Source organism: Magnolia sinica, chromosome 3, assembly GCF_029962835.1.
Source record: "Magnolia sinica isolate HGM2019 chromosome 3, MsV1, whole genome shotgun sequence".
Lineage (NCBI taxonomy): Eukaryota > Viridiplantae > Streptophyta > Magnoliopsida > Magnoliales > Magnoliaceae > Magnolia > Magnolia sinica.
The window spans coordinates 27,857,749-27,874,293 of NC_080575.1; the positions used below are offsets into that span (position 1 = coordinate 27,857,749).

Consider the following 16,545-nt stretch of genomic DNA (forward strand, 5'->3'; position numbering starts at 1 on the left):
CCACGTTCATATTGCTAACAATCCCGTGTTTCATGAGTGCACCAAACATAATGAGATAGATTGTCACTTTGTCCATGAAAAGGTGGCCGCTAAAGAAATTGAAACTCCATTCATTTGGGGGGAGCAGCTCGCTGATTTGTTCACTAAATCTCTTGGTTAGGACACCTTGCATCATTTGGTAGACAAGTTGGGCATGATCAACATCAATGCTCCAACTTGAGGGAGAGTATTGAGAATATATGTATTTTTTGAGTGTGTATATACTTTGTATACCCTGCTGGAGCACCATATGTGCTTATATATTAATAATATGAGGGTTGTGTGTATTGGTTAACACAATCATTGCCCTAGCCATCTTTTCCCCTCTCTTCTACTTCCTCTATTGATTTATTCTCAAATCTATTTCCACTGCCTAAGCCTCGTGTATGGGTCATTATTTTGTCAATACAAGACATGTAGAGGTTGGCCTGATCTCCACTACACAGGTGTCTTGCAAATCTCACATCACCTACTATATGAATGCATCATAATTAGCAAGACTATCTTTATTTTTTGGTTGCTGATTGATTGCAATTCTGAATGGTTCTTACCTTGTGGCAAAAAATGGTTTAAGTTAATCATTGCTTAAGGGAAAAAATTGATCGCAGTGTTGATGGGGACAATTATGATGCATACGGATGTATTTTACGTGAACTTCTCTAATTTTTAAAGAGATTATGAATGATGGCAGAAACCTTTATGAGTGAAATCGGGAGTCAATATGGAATCATTTCTGGGAGTCGAGAGAACTCCCTTTATAATGCACTTTGGGTTGCACAAGCACTGCTGCGCAAAGGGTAACTATGTTTTGTTGCCTTATCTTAGTGATCTTTTCTGTTTCTTTCCATTTCATGTGTATTTTTTATGTATCCTGTAGATGGTCTTGATTGATAATATGGTTTTATGGCATCCAGGTCTAGAAAAAATGTTGATAAGAGAATACTTTTGTTCACGAATGAAGATGATCCTTTTGGCGGCATTAAAGGAGCAGCACAGAAAGACATGATTAGGACGACGATACAACGTGCAAAAGTACCATTTATATTTAAGAGCTTTGCGAAGTCCACACGTGTGCAATAAAGCTCATGTACACACTACACTTGTGCTAGCATGGCACGAAGGGTCCAGGATCCAGTCCATCCATCAGATTGTTACCACTATATTGATGCCCTAGCCCAAGAATCAGGTTGATCCACTGATCAGGTGGGCCACAGTTTGCAAAAGAACTGCACGGCTTTGAAAAACTTGGCTGAAGTTCTCTCGGCATGTTTGGTACGTGGGCTTAGGTGGGATGGAATTGCATTTAGTCCTGTACAAATTCCATCAGGCATTTGGAGAGGACGGAAAGGATTGGGATTATATGGGATGGAATTACATTTGGTCCCATGTGGGATTTCTGGTGGATTTTGCAATCCACTACACATGTGGGCCCCACATTGATGCATGTGATTTATCCATGCCGTCCATCCATATATGCCCTTTACATGAGACGTTCTAGTTATATACGTGTACAAGTGATCGACATCGGTTGTGAATTTGGTTTGTTGATTACAATTCCATGGACCACCAAATGGGTTTTTGCTTAATGCAATGTTTTTCCCAGAGGAAGAATTTTATCCCAAACGTGAGGATTGGATGGCCAAAATACCATGGTATTTCCATACATGCAATCATTGTGCAATAATGGTGTTAATTTCAGCAAATGCAGTTCCATACCATTTAATCCCACATACCAAACAGGCCCTACCCATCCACTGTTTTCAACATTGGGACCCACATGCTCATTGGACCAGAATTTGTTTTTGGGAAACATGTAAAAGGTCTGTTCAACCTGATGGATGGATTAGATGTTGCACATTTGCCAGCTGGCATGTGGCTTGTACATGAGCTTTGTTACACACGTATGTGCACTTAGCAATGCTCTATAATTCAATATATGAAATGCTTGCTTCTTACTTCAATAATACTTGTGAAGACAATTTCATGATTAGCATAACTCAGCAGCTTCTCTGTCTTTCTTAGGATGCACAAGACCTTGGCATCTCAATTGAACTTCTCCCCTTAAGTAGGCCAAATGATGAGTTTAACATCTCACTATTCTATGCTGTATGCCACTAACTTTTTGCTTTATATCATGCATCCTTAAATAGTTTGATGAGCTGTCAGATCCATGGCAACAAATAAACCTATTGAAGCTTCTGCTTTTCAGGATTTGATTGGACTGGAAAGGGATGATCTCTCTTTGTTCATAGCATCAGCAGGGGACAAGTATGCATTTTTGTAGACTTGTATGATCATGTGTCATTTCTCCTTCCGATATTTTTGAAATTGTCATCTTCGATCATTCCCTGATGCAAACAAACACTTCTTGAAGCCTCTTCTCTTTTTGTAAAATGCTTTCAAAGTGAGGCAGCATGTAGCAAGCCTGTCAGTTGTTGGATGAATTAGCCTTTTCTTTTATCTGTTTTAACTTCCTCATCGTCATCATCATCTAAGCCTTATCCCAACTAATTGGGTCGATTCTTTTTAGCTTCGTACACATGTTTATGATCAGCAAATGACAAATAAGTAACTCAGCAGCTCGGGTTTTTGTGATTGCATAAGTTTTCTCTTCTTAATCTTCCAACATCAAATCCACACATTGTGTCGTGCAGAGTGCCCAAAAAATTGGTTATTTCTTACATTAGCAATGTCCCCTTTTCGCATATGGTGTACCATTGTTTGTTACAACTTCGAGGGTGTTAAACTCTACCATAACAGAATCTTAGAGTCTACTGCAAAGGTTCCACGTTCTTTGAAATGATAGACATATCAACAGTTCTCAAAACAATTATTCCAGTTGGACCATTCACAAGAAAGTTTATCATTTCCATATTTATTTTTGAAGGATGATCATTTCCATATTTTGAATTCTGCCTTCAGAAAAGTTGTTTCTTATTTCATGATAAGATGGGATCTTCAGATCAGGGGCGAAGAGGCTGTAGACTTGCAAGTAGGTCCAGAAAAAAAGGGTCTTTCAAACAAATTAAATGGTTTATCATTTGCACATAGAAACTGGGCAACGTCCCTGAACATGTTGGTTTCATTTTCGCTACAACCTGCAAAGTTAACACATACATGTTTAATGCTTATGTAAAAGTGTTCTAGCGAAAATGATAGTTTATTCGGACACCAGTTCTGAAGAAATATAAAACAATACCTTTAAACAGCCGAACTCCAGAAACCTACAGAACCCTGTTTTAAACTTTTATGCTGTATCTGAGAATAAAAGGGCAAAAAGGGCTGGAAAGGCCTAAGAAGAGCTTTAGTGAAATTGTTAGAAAAGAAAAATGGGACATGTTCACGTTGGAAGCATGAGCCATCAAATGCCAATCAACTTGTAAAATTCAATTAGATCGCATGATCCAAAAATGGATTGTATGATTTATGTAAAAAAAAATGATTCAAGCATGTTATTCATATAACTTTTTGCATGATTCTAGTTGAATTGGTTGATCAAAATCATGGATCATACAATTAACACAATGCATATTACCTCTTGACTTTTGTTTGGGTCATTCTGTTCAGTAAAATCCTTTCGAGACTGAGCTGCATACAATTTTTGTTCCTAGTTTGAGAACATATCAGATGATTTCTTCTTCAGATCCTCAGAAGACTACATGGTGGCATGCAGGTGGAGACCATTGCATATATTATTTTTCTATCACTTGCTCCAAGTTCTATCCATTGTTGCTTTGCCTTTTGTTGGTGGCTGTTGCCAGTATTCTTTTCTATTGGCCATTTCTAGGTCACTATTTGGATGGTTATGTCATATGTTTTGTGACTTTTTCTGCCATTATTCACTAACAATGGAGCTCACGAAGTCAATAGTTCATATAGCAGACCAGTGTTCCACATGTCCAAATTTCTTGCACAACAGAAATATTAATCATGTGTGCTGGGAGCAGATTTGATTTACCATTAATTAATTAGTAAAAACATGCCTTGACTCGTTAAAAGATTAATTTTTCACGCTTAGATTTTTTTTTTTTTTTTAAATTAAAAATCCTAACAATGATTTTTATCATTGTTTGCCTATAATGTATATGCACTTTAGATTGCATTATGGCCCTGACCTCTAAAAGTTATGTAAGTCATATTGTAGAGATTCGAATTGGACCTGCTGAGCATCCAACCCTGGTTGTTGCCATCGGCTGTTTACCAAACCTTTTTGTTTCCAATTTGCTTTTGGTTTCTGGTGTTTATTTTTTCTCTATGTTATGGTTTATTTCTTTTAAGTATTAATAAACTGTGATTCTCATAGCTTAGTTTTATGTCACCAATTTCAGATTGCAAGATATGACAGATCAGCTGAGGAAACGAATGTTCAAGAAGCGTAAAGTTAGAAGAATCACATTCTCAATAGCTAACGGGATTTCTATTGAATTGAATTCATATGCTTTGCTTCGTCCAACCTTACCTGGTAATTTTCTTCCCTAATCTCTGACTTCAATAACTATGAATTGCTCCTAGAGAAGGTGGCCAAAGCGTTGCAGTTCAGCCAGCTTTTTCATAATTACTTATTTTCATTCTGTTCATTCTTTTCCAGGGGTGATTACCTGGCTCGATTCTGTTACCAATCTTCCTTTGAAGGTGAGTGGAACATTGTATCGCTAGCACTTTGACACTCATGTATATATAGAAACACACTTTGGTATAATTAGATCCAATAGTAAACTCTTGTTATGCACATCTGTTATGTTGTATAGTGCCAATCTTGTAATACTCTGTATGTCTGTGGTTACAGGTTAGTCGCTTTATTAGGTTTGTACACCTTAAGTTGTACTCTCACAGATCTTCTGTAAATTTGATGCCTTGCAATCTTGATGATGTAGTATTTCCCCTTTGAAAATTGTGGACCATTTACAAGTTATCCTGTACGATGAGTGTCTTTTTTCATTTTTGTTTGGTCTCCTTTCTTCAATTTGAAGTCCAACAGATTGATTATTGATTGGTTGAATCATGCATAGTTGTTAGCATATTTGCATCTCAGGAACAATAATGAAATAAAGTTTTATCGACTTCAACTCAATAAATACATGATATCAGAAGTTGTGGAGATCCTCGGCACCTGTGCCATTGATTTGAGTGTAGACGTATATAAAAATATGTATTTGTGTGTTTGTCTGTGTGTATATCATAACGAGATAAGGGTTAGATGATGATGACGAGGACTTTTTGCATAATGAACCTTGAAGGATCTGCACATGGACTTGTCAAGGATATGCATGGACATGACCTCCAGCATAATGAAAGTAAGAAGCTGCAAAAGGTTATTATGCTATAATGTTGACGATAAGCTGCACCTTTCTACCCACTATTGAAATAGCTGACAAAACTTTTTTTTTTTAATGAATAGCAAAATTTTATTAAAAAACTGACTTATATTCAAAGTCTGGGTGAAAGAAAAGGAGCCCATGAAGAAAGCTACATACCAAACTGAAGAAAAAACAATGCGGGAATCACTTTCTCTTGTCTGTGATCACAGGAAATTCATGGTTTATGTCCTGTGTGCGTGCGCGTGCGCGCATGTGCGCGCGCGCACGTGTGTGCATGCGCCATTACGAGCTAGGCTAAGGATTAGATGATGATGTTGATTTTTTGCATAATGAAGCTTGAAGGATTGGCACATGATCTTGTCAAAGATATGCATTGACAGGACCTCTAGCATAATGAAACTAAGAAGCTGTGAAAGCTCATTGTGCTGTAATGTTGATGATAAGCTGCATGCTTCTACCTAGTTACTGAAATGGCTGAATGTACTTGGCTTGAGATTTTTTCTTTTTCTTTTTGATGAATGGCAGAAGATTTATTAAAAAAACTGCTAAAATACAAGGCTTGCGCGAAAGCAAAGGAACCCAGGAAGAAAGCTACATACTGAACTGAAGAAAGAACAACAACATGGAATCTTTCTTTTGTCCATGACTACAAGAAATTCACAGTCTATGCCCTATTTTGCTATCGTATCTGCTCTGTAATTGCCTGATTGCTGATTGTGACAAAAAATACTGATATGTTGGCCTTGAGCTTGACGGCTTCATCCAGCAAATTTTGTAGCTCGACATTTTTAAATCGCAGTTGGTATTTAATATGATTTAGCAATGACATACTGTATATGGATAGCTATCAAGTGATAAAGGTCCATTTAAGTTTTTAAGATGTATTCTAAATACACTGCTTTCTGCTAATTTGCATCTGAAACGAGCCTTCAATAGTTATCAAATACAGAGTTTAAGATCGATGCTTTTATCGTTTATCATGTGAAGGTAGTAGCATTAACTGTCATAGGAAAATTTGAAGTAGAATAATTCTGTTGATCCATTTTTTTTTGTAATATAGATAGGCTTAATGCAATAGTCATGTCTACCAAGGGTATGTTAATGATTACAGGTATGGGCATCAAGTAGAGCAGGTATAATATGGGATGAATCCTCTAAATCCAAATTTTAAGGATATGGCAAGGATTGGTTACAAATTGCAAGAATAATCATGTTAAAATATTCCGACGCCAATATCACAAGTTGGCTCCGTATCGCAATTGGTAAAATTTGCCCTACAGTTAGTGTTTTAAATAGTGGAAGCGTCTGGTGTAGCGTTCAAATCTCTGTAGTGTGTAGTGTACGTAGTGTAAGCTACATGATACTTTAATTTTTTAATTTAAAATAGGAAAAATATGAAAAATAGTAAGAAAACACACACACACACATATATATACCAAAAAGATGATTCATTTTTTCAAGTATAAGCATGTTCAAACAAGTTATTAAGTATCATTTATCAAAAGCCAATCCACATATATCAACCAAATCAAATCATTATGACATCAACAACTTTCTAAGCAAACTACTTTAATTAATAATGTCTAATTGAAACCACAAGTCACAAGTATGAAAAGGAATTTAAATCCCACAGGTTGAGCATATTACGTACAAAATACAAAATACAATTATCATTTATAGAAAAAAGCGTAGCGTACGCTACATGCATGTTACATATGCTATGAGCCTACGCTACGTGCACGCTACATACACTACAACCTCTGTAGTGTACGCTACAGGGGATTTACACTATTTGCTAAAGCTACGTAGCGTCGTAGCTATTGAGATATATATGTAACTTTGTGTGTCTTTATGTGAGTGCATGTGTACATATGTTTTGTATGCTCTATTGGAGCACCATATGTACATATTTATAAATATTATGAGGGTTGCGTAGAGATGTGACACAACCATTGCTCTGGCCATCTTTTTCCTCTTTTCTCTCTTTCTACACCTTTCCTTCCCCTCTTCCCACTGATTTCTTCTCCAACCTAACTCAACTTAGTATCAGAGCTTGATTACCCTCCTTCTGGTCCGATTCCTTTGTACCGTAACAATCAAGTTGCCATTCATATTGCCAGCAATCCCGTGCTTCATGAGTGCACCAAACATATTGAGATAGACTGTCACTTCGTGAAAATGTGACTGCTAAAGAAATTGCAACTGCATTCATTCATTCCGGAGAGCAGCTAGCTGATCTATTCACTAAATCCCTTGCATCATCTAGTGGTCAAGTTGAGCATGATTGATATCTATGCTCCAACTTGAGGGGGAGTATTGAGATACATATGTAACTATGTTTTTCTTTATTTGAGTGCATGTGTATATATGTTTTGTGTGCTCTACTGAAGCACCATATGTACATATTTATGAATAATATGAGGGTTGTGTTAAGGTGTGACACAACCATTGCCCTAGCCATCTCTCTCTCTCTCTTAAAAAAAAACACGCGCACTCCCCTTTTCTCTCTTTCTACACCTTTCCTTCCACTCTTCCTACCGATTTCTTCTCTAACCTCATTCAACTGTAGCTACTCTATGCTACACTACGGGCGCTATTCAAAACACGGCCTACATTCTAAATAACTTGGAGTCTAGTTTCACAACTTTTTTTTTTTTGTTACAAATGCACCCGACACACACCCATGCACGCACCCCCGCACTCACGCCACAATGGGATTGCACCACCTATGGGTATCGAACCCAAGACCTCGTGTTGAAACTCCTGGGAGTCTAGTTTCACAACCCTAGTGGATATGTAGTTCAACTTTCAAAAGGACCCCTTCATTATCCAAGTATCCTCCTTCGGTACTCTAGTTTTTAGAAGGGTCATAATTTCATAGATGCTAGATGGTCAAAATGCATTAAATAGCCTTAGTGATTGACACCCTTGGCAAAACAACCACCTATGTGATCACCTAGGGCGTGTTTGGATGAACGGCCTAGATGGTACAGTATTGTATATCTTAATAAATAGTACATTTCACAGCGTTTGAATTCGAGTTGCAACACGTGGTCCACGACCCGGCCGAGTATGTCGCCAAACTGTTTTGCGGACTTCACGCGTCTTGATCATCAAAGTACAATGTAGCTAGCAGTGCAGTGCTTTCATTGCACTGCACCGCCACAATAGAGAGGGAAAAAAATCCTTTTTTGAATGTGGTTCAGCGGATCATTTCTCAGTTCTATTCTCTCTTTTATGGTTTTCTCCTCCTCACAGCCTCGAATGTTGAAGATCGTCCTGCAGTACAAAACGTTCAGCCGCCACCATCTTTTGTTGTCCACGTGTTGAAATAGCGATCATTGGAAATCCCTGAAGCTTGTGTTTCTCTGTCCACCTTCCGTCCACAATCTTGTGAGTGATTTGGAGAAGACAAGTATTGCGTTGTGTTTCCTGTAATGTGGTCAATCGTTCTTTAATGGTCGACCTCAATCAACACCACTTCCTGTAATGTGGTCAATCGTTCTTTAATGGTCGACCCTCGATCAACACCACTTCCTGTAATGTGGTTAATCATATTGTTTGTATATACCTCGTTTTCGAACCGATACCGTAGATGATCTATAAAAATAGTTGAACGACATGGATGTAAGAAGAACATCATGGTGGGGCCCACAGCATGTGGACGTTAATTAGTCCATTGATGGACCTGATATCTTTTTAGGAACTTCCAATTCGGGGCAGGTGGATGTTAATTACACCACACGTGATTGCCGTACTTCATGACTATAGCCAGTGCAGCACGACCAAGGACATTGACTGTGGAAATTCACAGTGTTTACGTATACAAGTGTACTCTAACCCAAACAGTGTGAGTGGTAATCACAATACAAACGCTATCGAGCTACAGTGTCACGAATACTGTGACGGGACAGTTTTACATTGCAGTACAATACTATACGTGAATCTAAACAGGCCCCTAGTGAATAGGGTATCAATCATTCAACCAACAAAGGTCTTGAGTTTAATTACTGTTGGTGAACCATGATGGATGGTTATGATTATTTGTGGCCCACCTCGTATTTAGATGACATCAAGATGGTTATAAGCAAGGTATCTGGTAATAGTAACGACCAGCTAGCCTGAACCTGTAATGGCTGAAATTTGTTTAAAGAAAAATTTTAAAAATATTGGAACGATCTAGAAAAATGTGAGGATCTCAAATATATAATTCTTATTTTGGTTTTGAACATGTATTTGATGGTGTAATGGGCCATTCTTCGGTAAGAATACTGTCTTGGGTTGCTTGAGTACTGTTAACCTGACTGACTCTAAAACTCCTATATTTGATATTCTAAATATATGTCAATATCTAATTAAGATTATAAGTCTACATATGAATAGTGCCAGCCTGATTTGGGGACAGTTTAAGGCCTGAAAATGGCTATAAATTCATGCATATTCGTAATTAATAATCACCATTTCCCTCAATGAAATTGATGAAAAATTTGTTGATTGATCATGATGATCTCATGGGTGGACATGTGGTTTCTCATTAACAAAATTAAAAGTAAAATTCGAATGAAGTGTTGGTCCAATATGGGTACACTTGAATGACCCAAAAATGGCCTGAAATTCATACAGTTCATGGGATTCATGCCACTTGTGCATCTTCCTAATCATTATATACCATTTTTCATAAGGAGTTTCACGAAAAAATGAAATAAATTCGGATGAATAGTGTCTTCTCGATTTGGGTACACTTGAACAGTAAAAAATGACTGGAAATTCATGCAATCCTTGATGTTCATCCCACTAATGCATTTCCCTAATCATGTTACACCATTTTTCTAAAGAATTTGTGGAATAAAATTCAAAAAAGTTTTTTTTATTACTATTGATCCCTAAAATGTTCCCAAAAATATAAAAAATATCCAAAAAATAAAAAGTGCTAAAAAATGCTGATCTAATGCTTACATCTGTAGATCTAATCTCAAGACATGTCATTCATCAATCAAAACTCCAAACATTTAAGTAAAATAAGAAATAGTAAATTGTTGGAAATAATTAAAAAATATTGAAGAGAGAAAAAAAAATAAAATCCATATATGCCCAAATTAAACACAACTCTAGCAAGGTTTGGTCGATTTGATCATAGCATGTTGAATTGACAAAAATGCAGCAAGAAAAACAAAAAACAAAAAAAGAGAAGGATTTTTTTTTTTTAAATTTTTAAATTTTTTATTTCGTTTTGTTTTGTTTTTATTTTCCCTAAAACCAGCCCAAATCTTCGATTTTCAAGCATGCTCAAACCTTGTGTTTTGCTCTTGTAAATGAGTGTAAATCTGATTGAAAATGTGTTAAAAATAATTCCACACCACGAAATGAGGAGAGGAGGAAAATTGAGAAAAATGCAAAACCCTCATAAGAGGGCTTACATATGCATTAGAGCCCAGACTGTTATATGTGATTCGCAATGACCCGTTACAGGCCAGTTATGGGCCTTTTTTGTTCTTCTTTTTGAATGGCCACTACAACCCTGAAATTTGTGACAGGCACGACCATGGCTGTTATGTGACCATTTTTTAATGTCTTGGTTATAAGTGGTCCACATGCCTTGTCAGCTTTTAGCGTTTTTGGGTTATGGTTTGGATTAGTACTATGCACCTTAGTTTATGCACTCACTTAAGAGGGTACTATTGTAATTATCACTCTATTGTGAAAGCCCTAATAATAAAGAGAGGAGATGTGGGTGACTGGGCGTTACCACCTCTATTGCTCTCTCTCTCTCTCTCTCTCTCACACACACACACACACACCATTTCCTCTTCTCTTCTCATCTTTTCCTTTTCTCTACTTCTTCCTCTTACTCTATGAACAATTACAAACCATTATATTTCATTAGCCTTAAACCATAAACCTTGTCACGATGCTTTTATTTCTTAAGTGACTGCTTAGGATTAGATTTACCTTGTCAGGCATAACTAGGGTGATTGATGTAGGTGATAGGTCAGGTAGCCTAGGAGATGATATAGGTACCTGGGCAAATCACCTTGACTGTGTTTAGGACCTACATAATGATATAATCTGTCCCAGTCATAAGAAATGCACATTGCCTGGAATTTAAGTGCAATCAGTCACTAACAGTTATCTTCAATTTAGAGATTATATTTGTTTTGGCTTGCTTATGAATGTCTTTGGGTTTTTGTTTAAGGATTTTAGAAAATAGGCTTTGTAAAAGAAACGATTGGGGTTTAAGGTTTGGATGATAGGGTTCAAAAAAAGAAATAAGATTATGTTGGGAGTTCAATTGAAGAGAAGAAATAAACTTCGAATAAATAAATAATATTAGGTGTGGAGTTCAATTGAAGAGAAATAAACTAAATAAGAAGATGCTAGATCTAAAGATAATGCTTTGTCAATCTAAAGAGAGGATATAGGAATAGAGAGAACATGAAGAGTCAAAGAAATGGAATCATCATTTCTGAGAAAAGAAGATGAAGGAAAGAGAGTTCAAAGAGCGAAGTGATCATAGTTTAGCGTGTCATATTGAACTGCTTGTTTGTTTTGTGCAGTCTGAAAGAGCTTCTTTTTGTGCGGATACTGGTGCATTGATGCAAGAGCCTGCAAAACGTTTTCATCCATACAAAAAGTTAGTATGCCTGTCCTAATATTCTCAGGTTTTCATCCCTTTAAATTTATTAAAGTTCCTCTTTTTTTGCTTCTAATATTCTTAAGTTTCTTTTGTGATTCCGAATCTTGGTTTTCTTCATTTTTATTCAAACAGTTCTATTTAATTTTAATGTTTTTACCTACTTCTGTCCTCATATTGGTGATTTAAATTTTTTCTTAAGCACTTAACAACCTTTTATGCTCGAGCATGGGGATCAAGGTTGAGTCTGTTTTGCCATTTCCATTGTTTATATATCTTTTCTTTCTTGATGCATTTGTACTTTCTTCTCACTGATAAAAACTTTCGCACTACTTGGAAATGGAGTAAAATGATAAAAAGTTGGCAATATGGTTTCGGATTCCATCCACATCAGTCATTTCTTCCTTATATTGATCATAAAACAAGCATAGCACATAAATCCACTTTGGTGAGTAGATATTTAGTTAATCCCAGTAGATTTCTAGAATGAAAGAGATTTCAATAATTTTATAGTAATCACGAGTCCATTGCCTTCTATTTTAAAAAGGGGAATAGCCAAAAACCCCCGCTTATAAGCATAGGGATAAAAAAGGTGCTGTCTGAATTTATGTAACTAAAAGGCACTAGGTTTTCAAGATAAGCATTGAGAAACCCCCAACGTCAAATTCTGATAGTCAATTTACATGTTTGCCATTGCAGTGGAGCAAGTTCCATGTGAGTGGCCAACTGAATCTTACCTGCTTGTAAATGTGATGCATTCGCATTGATCTTGGCCATTTATGTGATGATGTCCACCGTTATGTCCTGTAGGTTGAAAATTTAGCTGATTGGATTATCAACGAGGCTGATGCTTTATGAGAAAAATGAATGTTTACAAAAGATTGACCAATATTTAAAATCAACATCCATGTGTCCTGATTTCCAGAATACACTTTTTGGGACACACCATGTATGTTGCTCAGATGAGGAATGGCCCGGATATAGTGAAGGAGAAGCCTGAGCCTGACTCTCTAAAATATGTTGTATCATACTATCATCTGATACTGTAATACTCTGGCAGAGTGTGAATGTTGATATAGACACTGGGGAATCGTGCATGTGGCACATAGCTAAGAATAGTTGATAAGCAAGCACCAAGAAAGTGTACACATGGCGTATAGCTAACTTTAATTCAGACGCTCAAAACTTGGGTCCTCCCAATGACATGCCTAGTAAGATGGAATTACACTGATTTTATAAATTTCCAAGAAGCTCACTGGTGGACATCTATAAGCAACCTGTTTGAACTCAAAAAGAAAATGCCTGTCTCGGGCTGAAGTGGTTCAATCAATCAGACTTTTGAACAATGAGCGATATCTAGTGGGCCAACATTTGGACATTTTAATTTGAGTCAACCTACAGCATGTGAACAACTGCTGGGTGCCAAATGTCATGCTAATAATTTCGAATCTACATGTATCAGCACTGTATGATGGCATGTATGGTCCAAAATGTGCAAATGAGGGCTATGATAGATGGGGTATATGCCAGGTAATACTGGAAGGGAGATCCTAACTGTCAAATTTGTAGCCATCAAATGTATGGTTAAAATGAAAGAACCAACGAATCAAATTCAATAAACAAAATTCTTATGAATTGAGGCTAAGATGATCTATTGAATCTAATTTTGACATGTTCCCTATTGTAATGGGTCCCATGATTGTGCGGTTTAGATTGAGATACATGTATGCCAAGAGTAGTTGGCAGCATGCATGAACGTTTATTTAATATCTACCACCATATTAAAGGGGTAGGCTTTTTGCCTTTTAACATCAAGCAAGGGAAACTGTGGAGTAAAAATTGCTAAAGTAATGGATTTTACCGATGGAGGCTCTTTCTTACCCAACTTCAAAAGCAGGGGAATTTATTGGTACATTAACATGGAAAGGGCTTCTTTCATCTCTAGTCCAAACTTATACACTAGGTATGTTTGGTTCATACTCCTTTGAAAAAATGATCACAATATGAAAATGTCCGTAAGTGAATGTATTTGATTTGCATGTTGAGTGCAATTTATGAACTATGCTTGCCTTATTGGCAAGAGTAGGTTGATGTAATAACAAATCCATTGTCTTCTTCTGAAATAAATAAAAACCCACTAGATAATGTTGTCCGCAAGTAATTAGATTTAGTTTGCGTGTATAAAGCCATTTATGTACTATGCTCATGTTAATAGCAAGAGTTGGTTGATGTTGTTAAATGTATAGTGATTAAACGCCTCTTTGGAGATAATTATGAGGATGCTACTAAAATAAAGTTTGTACTAGCAAAATGATGTAGGACAATTAATCACTTGCTCTAAAAGCTCGAACTGATAGAGCATGGCGAATTAATTCCTTTATCTTATAGCCCAGGTCCCAAATCCATGGGTTATGTCCTCGGCCGAACCCTTCTCGTGAGCCCCAAATCCATGGGTTCTGTCTCACACGGGCCCTAAATCCATGGGTTTTACAGGTCGCCCAACCCGAGTGTGCCATCGCATCCCACAGGCCACTCCACTCAAGCCTAGTGCGAAAATGCCCTCGCATTAATCACCCCTGGTGAGGAGTCTCGTACACGATACCTCCCGCTCTGATACCAATTTGATGTAGGACCACTTGCTCTAAAAGCTCAAACTGATAGAGCATGGAGAATTAATCCCTTTCTCTCATAACCCAGGCCCCAAATCCATGGTTTTGCGGGCCGCCCACCCCGAGTGTGCCCCTGCATCCCACAGGCCACCCCACTCAAGCCCGGTGTGAAAATGCCCTTGCATTACAAAAGGAGCATGTTTGGAAATGCTTCTTGCTTGCATTTTTAGATACCTATGTTTGGATGCACATGCACACCTGAAGTCAAAGCCTTCTATTTTAGATAACTACATGAAGATGATGGAAAGTTAGCATTTTGGTTTCATATTATTCCATCTGCACCAAGTCATTCCATTTCTTAAGTTGCAATAGTTTGAGCTACCCTTGCCTAACTTGATGCTGACATGTAGTACGATCATTTTCTTTTTTTCAGTAGAGTTACTACTAACCTCCTCTGACATGCTGTACTATGAGTGTAATAAAACAAATATGTTGGCATTCCACTCTTTCTAGTTCCTCCATATCTCTCTTCAAGTGCACCATCTCATTGACAACTTAGGGCATTGCTTGATACTGAGCATCGTGTTTGAATTTGCTGCATTTTGATATTTTATGCTCTTTCAGTGCACTAATTCTTCCGAAGAAAAATAGTAAAAGATTTATATAGGCCTACACGCATGTTACTCGTAAATTTTCTTAGGACAACTTAGAGCTTCTAAGTAAATGCTTGTAGGAATATGATCTTATTCCACAACCTAATCTAAAATCTACCAATAACACATGGTGATCTCTTTTTTAATGAATTTGTCACAGGTGTTTTTATACTTGAAATCTTATGCTTTAATGCCTTTTGGAACTTCAGTTCCTTGAAGTTGCTCTCAGTTGTCATAAAAATTATAGTAATAGCATCTCTAGCACTATCCCAACTCACATAAAGTCTACCAAAGCTACACAATGTCCTGAGAAATGATGAAATGAGGGAGGAATTGACCCCCACATCGAAAAGAGCCATAGATGTTTTCTTTGTAATTGATGAGGATATAACTCCTCTAAGCAATAATGAAAAATTAGTTGCCGACTTACTCTAGTAGTCGTCACCAATGTTTTAAATATCGACGATATCGGCCGATATATCCCACGATATATCTCGTATCCTACTTGTGTGATATGAAACGCACAGGTAGTGCCGATATATTCCACATGTTCGATCTAGTGAGAATTTTCAATTTCCGATTCCTTTTTTTGGTTGAAATTATGTTAAATCAGTGACAAATTGTTACAAATCCATTGGTTCTTCATGTTTTGCATGAAAAATCATGGAGTTGGAGCTTTGATTTCGATATCCATTGGTTCTTCATGTTCTCTATGTATTTATTTATTTTTTTTCCAAAATTTTCCTTCAACCAGCTATCAATTGAGACTAATTTTGAAGTGTATAGGACATGAGTATTTGATGAAATGATCATCACATACACTCTAATTTTGAAATTTGAGTGTAAGTGGTCCGATTTGGGGAAAATTCAAAATTTCACCAATTTCTCCCAAATTGCTTGCAAAGTTGCACTCCAAACATAAAATCAAGCATGTATGAGGGTTGATCTACTGATTTGTTAAATCCTTGTCAATTTTTGAAAAATAAAAATAATTTTTAATTAAAAAATTAATTTTAAAAATATTAAAATATTATTATTATTATTTTAAATTTCCCTTCAACCATCTGTCAATTGAGACTAATTTTGAAGTTTTTAGGAGTGTTTGACGAAATGATCATCACATACACTCTAAATATTATGCTTTCAATTTGCATATAGTTGCATTAGTTCAGTCAGACAACACATAACTTAGGACCCTATACAAAGGAAACCTATTATGTGCACTTCTTTTTTGAGATGTTATGATTTAAAAATGTGTATTAAGGTCTTTTTTAACAATCCTTGAAATTTCATTG

The 16,545-nt window shown here is 36.7% G+C and overlaps 1 protein-coding gene across 2 annotated transcripts in view; it reads left to right on the plus strand.

Annotated features, from left to right (window-relative positions):
* Nucleotides 1-16,545, plus strand: part of LOC131239739 (ATP-dependent DNA helicase 2 subunit KU70) — a 63,272-nt gene that overhangs the window by 25,334 nt on the left and 21,393 nt on the right. For both annotated transcript variants that reach the window (XR_009168367.1, XM_058237585.1), the window contains exons 6-12: nucleotides 731-836; nucleotides 954-1,071; nucleotides 2,062-2,145; nucleotides 2,249-2,307; nucleotides 4,368-4,501; nucleotides 4,628-4,671; nucleotides 11,912-11,988. Coding sequence is in view for 1 of the 2 variants with exons in the window: in XM_058237585.1 (XP_058093568.1) it covers nucleotides 731-836; nucleotides 954-1,071; nucleotides 2,062-2,145; nucleotides 2,249-2,307; nucleotides 4,368-4,501; nucleotides 4,628-4,671; nucleotides 11,912-11,988 (622 nt within the window). In the remaining variant the exon portion in view is untranslated. The remainder of the gene's footprint in view (nucleotides 1-730; nucleotides 837-953; nucleotides 1,072-2,061; nucleotides 2,146-2,248; nucleotides 2,308-4,367; nucleotides 4,502-4,627; nucleotides 4,672-11,911; nucleotides 11,989-16,545) is intronic.